This window comes from Halyomorpha halys, unplaced genomic scaffold (assembly GCF_000696795.3).
Source record: "Halyomorpha halys isolate HHAL.00 unplaced genomic scaffold, Hhal_1.1 Scaffold363.1, whole genome shotgun sequence".
Classification (NCBI taxonomy): Eukaryota; Metazoa; Arthropoda; class Insecta; order Hemiptera; family Pentatomidae; genus Halyomorpha; species Halyomorpha halys.
In genome coordinates, this window is record NW_027106613.1 from 889,926 (window position 1) to 896,218 (window position 6,293).

General features: G+C 32.1%; 1 protein-coding gene across 1 annotated transcript in view; it reads left to right on the top strand.

The window, feature by feature from the left end:
- Positions 1-441: 441 nt before the first annotated feature.
- Positions 442-6,293, top strand: part of Phb2 (prohibitin 2) — an 11,497-nt gene continuing 5,645 nt past the window's right edge. The window contains exons 1-4 of the mRNA XM_014422256.3: positions 442-803; positions 2,815-2,935; positions 4,240-4,465; positions 5,899-6,024. Coding sequence (XP_014277742.1) covers positions 674-803; positions 2,815-2,935; positions 4,240-4,465; positions 5,899-6,024 — 603 coding nt within the window. The 5' untranslated portion in view covers positions 442-673. The remainder of the gene's footprint in view (positions 804-2,814; positions 2,936-4,239; positions 4,466-5,898; positions 6,025-6,293) is intronic.

Sequence of the window (6,293 nt, forward strand, 5' to 3'; positions counted from 1 at the left end):
TATCTTGTAATATTACAGACAGTCTAATATTATTGCAGTGAAGGATTTACATCACATTATACTGTTACGATGGTAGAAGTACAGTTATTGTATTTAGAAGTTTTATTGGTTATATTTCTACTTATTGAGTCAGATAATAAATAGGTAAGAATGTAGAATGTCGCGATAAATTAAAAATGTGTCCTCTGATGACGTCATGGAAATCATTGTTCACATTTCAGTTAGTCTTATATTCCAATAACCATCTCTTTTCCAAGTTTGAATTTCATTTAGTTAGGTTTAATTAATTAATTGTAAAATTATTTTAGATTATTTATAAATTTTCATAAAATACATATTGTGGTTTAATTCATATAAATACATGACCTTAAAGCATCCGTGTAATATAACCATACTGTTTAAAACATTCTGATTTCTACAATGGGCATTATGCTCTGATCACTTTTATATTATCTAAATCGGCAAAAAATTGAAATAATGGCTAAAATGCAATATCTTTCCCAATGTAACAAACAATAGCTACTTAATTTGTTATGTCATTCCCCCATCAATGAAAATTGTAGGTTCCCAGCCTGTTATAGAGGCGGCACTGGTCTGAAGTATCACGTTGTTATTCGTTACATTTTTCTACTTTAAAGATAATTTTGTTAGTGTGCTACAGTTGTTAAGAACCATGGCTCAAAGCAAGTTGAATGATTTAGCTGGGCGTTTTAGTCAAAACCCCAAAGGTGTCGGATTAGGTTTAAAACTATTAGCATTTGCCGGTGCTACAGCTTATGGAGTAAGTCAATCTATGTATACGGGTAAGTGAGGTTTCTTGCTGAGATAAGTTATATCTTAACTAAAAATATCTTGTATTAATTTCACTGTATAAAATTCTTTTTATGTACCTTACCTAATTATTATTCAGAATAATACTTCCATTTTTTTTTATTGTGGCTTGTTGGGAGTACTGTTTAGAAGATGATGAAATATATCATTAATGTAATTGGTACAAAGATTATACCCAAAGTAATATTTCTGTTCTGTATTATTAATAATTTTATTTTGTAACTTGGTTTTGTTCAGTTCTTAATTTTTATCTGCATTATTTGTTGTATTGAATCTAGAACAATTGGCCAGTCCAATGATATTTAATGTTGCTTAGTAGGCCTAGAGGGACTTTTCATAACATAGGAACCAATTCTTTTCTTTAGGAAAAAGTTTATTTCCTCATTATTCAGAAAATTTTCCATTAGTGTACTTTTATTTTAGTAGGGTGGTTGATATGAGAATAATTTGATTTCAATATTTCTAATTGATAATCATCAAATGTAATTTGATGTGATATTAATATTTAGTAAGTCTGCCATGTACCATGATCTTACCCGCTGCCATCTTCTCATATATATTTCCCACGGTCAACTATCTTATCATCATCGTTATTAAAAATTAAAATCTCTACTGCTACAACCCATGAAGGGTCAGGGGTTCAGTACTTTGTAAGGAAGTACTGTTACTAGACCAATGGTTGTGCAAGGAGGTGATTTGGTCAGAATCATGCTCGACTGTCAAATTTTTACCCAATGTACGAGGCGGGGTGGACCCCAGGAAGGCTCCAGAACCCACAGGAGTTGACTCACGGCCACAGTGTAACAGAAAACAATTTTCTGCCCAGCCAGATTTGAACTCGGGTTCTTGGAGTTAGTAGCCACACCGCCTTACCCCATGGCTACAACATTCCCTCTTATCATTATACATTAATAAAAATAAATTGGTTAGGCTCTGAAAATCTCAAAACTTGTGTTATCCAATGTAATTTGTTTCATTGTTAGTGTAACTCTGTAGTTAATGGAGTTCTTACCTCTTTGTGATTAAAAGAACAAAAAATTCCACTCTAATAGCTGTTGGTAAAGTTTGCGATCCGGGAACCCCATGAAGCACTGTTCAGTGGATTAAGAGTTTGGTTCTCTCGGACCCAGGCCAATCTATCTCTCCAGCTCACAGATCTTAAGTGTTGAATAGAGGGATTAGGCAGCTAGGCTTTATTTGCGATAAATTTAAGGAAAAACCTAACAATTTGGCATAGGTTTACTATAACAGTACTTACCAAATATCAATTTAATTACTTTTCTTTTTTGTTTTGTTCTGGTATAAGACCTGAAATGTTCATTGTTTAAATAAAAGTCAACAGTAATTTGAAACAGGGTAAAATTGTAAAATTTACAATGATAGTAGTAAGGTCACATAATTAGAACTGACTTATATTTTCACGATATAGAGTAACTGTATATCCTCTGTTTAAAAAAGTAGTATTGCTTGAAGGTAACTATTTTGTTTCATTCACAAGTCTTATTTTTGAAGAATTCAACAAGTTTTCAAATATTACGATTTGTATTAAAGAATCTTAAAAAATAAATCAGAACTTTTTATTTAAAATTATGATTTATAAATACTTTGTTTCTGGAAATTATTTACAGATAAAGATCTTCGAAAATTTTTACTAATATGTTTTTGTGATCAATTTCTGGTGTTTCAGAAATGTATTTTAAGAAAGAAAAAAATTATAGATCTTCTGAATAGATTTTATGGTTTAATTTCCTGTTGGTTTCTAAATTATTTGATTGTTAATATTTCAATTTTTTTTTTTCCTATCATATATTTTTCCTCCATAAAACTTCTGGTAGTCCAATAAAGCCTAAAACATTTTGACCAATTAACCTAATACAGTTATTGTAGTAACGTGCTTCCAAGGGTATGAATTATTATTTTAGTTCAAAATGTAAGTAAATGGCAAATAAATAATTATTAAATGAAAAAATTGTTTTGTTTTAGTTGAAGGTGGTCACCGAGCAATCATATTCAGCAGGCTCAGTGGAATTCAGAAAGAAGTTTACCCTGAGGGTCTTCACTTTAGGATACCTTGGTTTCAGTATCCCATTGTTTATGATATAAGGTATACTTTTTGTTATAATATATAAATTAACATAAACTTTATTTATTTTATATTTTACTTTGGTATCTTCCTTGCCCTAGTTGGCAGACATTTAATTGATATTGATACTTAAATAGAATTAGTGGGACTTTATTTTTCTTTATTCTCCGTGATATGGGTTTTGTATGAATAAAATATTTCTTTTTTTGTAATAAACAAAATATCTTTATCTACTTTTATCACCTTTCATTTGTTTAGTTTCTTATAGCAGAGCTACATCATGTTGACACATCCAATCCTTCCATAAATCCTCAAAACTCCTTAACCTGTGCAATGGTCTGTATATATTCTTTCCTATTTTCCTCTAGCTCCAGGTGTTGTACTAGCTATAAAAGTTACCTATTATGGGGTTGTCGTTTACACATAATTCTGCTAGGTAGTTTCCATTGAAATTTATTATCCTTTCGCCATCATGTTGGCTAATTACTGATCTTAGCCTGTTGGAGTCTTCCACAATTATTCCTTTTCTATTATTATCTTTGCATGGAGAAACTAGTCTTGCCAAATCCATGCAGAAGTGCTCCTTGTCAACGACAACCGTATCCTCAGTTGGAGCATAATAGAAGAGGATACTGGTTGCCAATCTTCAATCCTGGCCATAACTTCTTTCTTCATGACAATACCCCTTTCTTGCAGTAGGACCCCTTTGAAATCCTAGAGTGGCAGAGTGTAGCCGTTATTCAACTGCTTCGTTCCTTTCTTTTAAGCTTCACCCACACCCAAGATATCAATTTTATATTTTCTTCAATAAATTCTACTTCTTTTCTTAGATCCGATATGCCAGACTATCTTGTCTATGCCATATTGTTTCTGAATAGACGGTCTATATCTGAGGCTATTTAATGTACTATGAATTATTTCTACTCATTTAAGGGTGATGGGCGCTGTAAAAGATAATGATACCTCTTACCCAGGGACTAAGGGATCCTAATGTTATCAGCAATTGGATTCTCTAGGTGTATTGCTTTCTCCATGGCTAGGAAACCTGCCTGCTCCTTCGTGAGGTTTTCCCGTTGAGCCCATGAAGGCTCCCATTGATCTGTTACTAACATAATTTTTCCACCACCACTCTGGAACATGTGTCTTGCACACTATGAGTGCATTGTATTTTACAACATAGTTGGAAACTTCAAAATATATCAGCTTATTATATTTCATTACATTAAAAACAGTGTCGGTCTTAGTTGTTTAAGCACTATAAAAATAATTTTATAAGCTATGTTCCAATGAGATTTTCACTAATGAATTCAATTTCTGTTATGCAGATCAAGACCTAGAAAAATTTCATCGCCTACTGGATCCAAGGATTTGCAGATGATTAATATTTCCTTGAGGGTACTTTCAAGACCAGACTCAAGCAAATTGCCTTATGTGTACAGACAACTTGGTCTAGACTATGATGAGAAAGTTCTGCCTTCGATTTGTAATGAAGTTCTCAAATCGGTTGTGGCTAAATTCAATGCTTCTCAGCTGATTACTCAGAGGCAACAGGTATTGATGTATTTTTATTATGAATCTTTACAAAAATATATTAAACCTATTTTTTAAATTTTTGTAGAAAATATTCTGGACTTCCGTATCTAGTAAGATAATAATTGATCAAATTTGACTTTCATATGAAGAAATGTTATTCATTGATTGTATAATTTTATGTTTATGAATTTAATCGAAAATGATTAACCTAATTGTGTTGTTTCATATCAAGTGCCCCTGTGAGAATTTTCCTTGCATGCTCTATGCTTGATTTTATTTATTTCTCTCTTATCTTTTTTTCATTTATAGGATGCTGTTTTCATATACTTTAATGAGTCTTGTCTGTAACATCAATCGTACAAAACAAAAAGAGTGGTTTGAAAGTAAGTCTTCTATGTGATAATTAGATAGGCTTAGGATAGGATCAGAGCATAAACTTAGAGAAGGATGCAATTTGAGGAATGACATTTGGAAACTGGCAAGTCTATAACCTACTATTTGAAGGCATGCAGTTTAAATAAGCCAGGCATGTAGCTGAATGCTGTATTTTTATCCATTTCTATGATATAATAATATAAAAGAAGCAGTGAGGATGATTAAAAACCTTGTGGTTTCATGCATAACGGGAAGATACCTTGGAGGTATTAGCTAGTTCAAAAACCTTAGCAAGCTCTATTTAATAAGGCATTATAAGATCCTTAAATTCTGCAAAGCTAATGGAAATGAAAATAGAAGAAACAACTTAACAGTCAATTATCAAGTTTCATTAGAAATAAATATGTATTAATTTATTTCATTATAATAACTGGTTGTAAATTATGTTATGCGATCAGTTTCAAAACTGACTCGATCCAGTTTTTTTATAGAATATTTTATTCTTATTTTTCACATGTTCTCACAAATGCACTACATCGCCTGTAGTGCACAAAGCTGTATTGACTAAAACTGCCTCAGTCCAGTTTAAAAATGAATTCAAATTCTTGGTAAAACTCAGCATGTTCGTAGAGTTATAGTCTCTCATATAAAGTGTTTTTGATGATTGCCCGACTCATGTGTAAATAGTGGCTGTTGAGTTTAATTTCCAAATTGGAAAAGGGAAAGCCTTAAGGCTAATAAGTGAATTTCGGGTCTGCTTGTGGGTAGTACTCGTTTCCAACACAAATTAGTGCCTCTTGGAACATAGTAGAAATTTGGACGGAAGAGTTGTGCAACTAACACTGAGATTGACCATGTCCTTGTGAGAGTCAGGTATAAATCCTCATTGCTTAATGATTGCAAATGCTGTTGTGCTAACATTGGCTCGGACCATTTCTTGATAATTGCACAATTGAAGACTCGGATCCTATCGGTAAAACTGAGTAAATATTAATCAATTTTAAGGAAATTCTCACAGGATCATGTCTTTTGTTTTTGTATAATCCTTCTATTAACTATATAATTCTGATGTTCAGGTATCTCTCTTGGTTAGGAAGGAACTAATCGAACGTGCTAGAGACTTTAATATAATTTTAGACGATGTTTCAATTACTGAACTTAGTTTTGGCAAGGAATATACTGCGGCGGTTGAAGCTAAGCAGGTTAGTAATTATGCTTATTTGACTGAGAAGAAATTTTTTGTAAAGAGAAAAATAGTAGAAACATATTGTACATGTATATGTATGTATAGTTGACCGTAAAAATTTAAATATAAGAAGATGGTCAGGGTTGCGGTCAAAAAAAGAACAAATGGTTTAAAACTATTTTAATGTCCGAAGTTTCGCTCCACTTTGCATCAGGGCTAATAATATACAAAAAAAGACAACTGAGAATATTACAACAATAAGATACAATAAGGTAATTTAAGCTA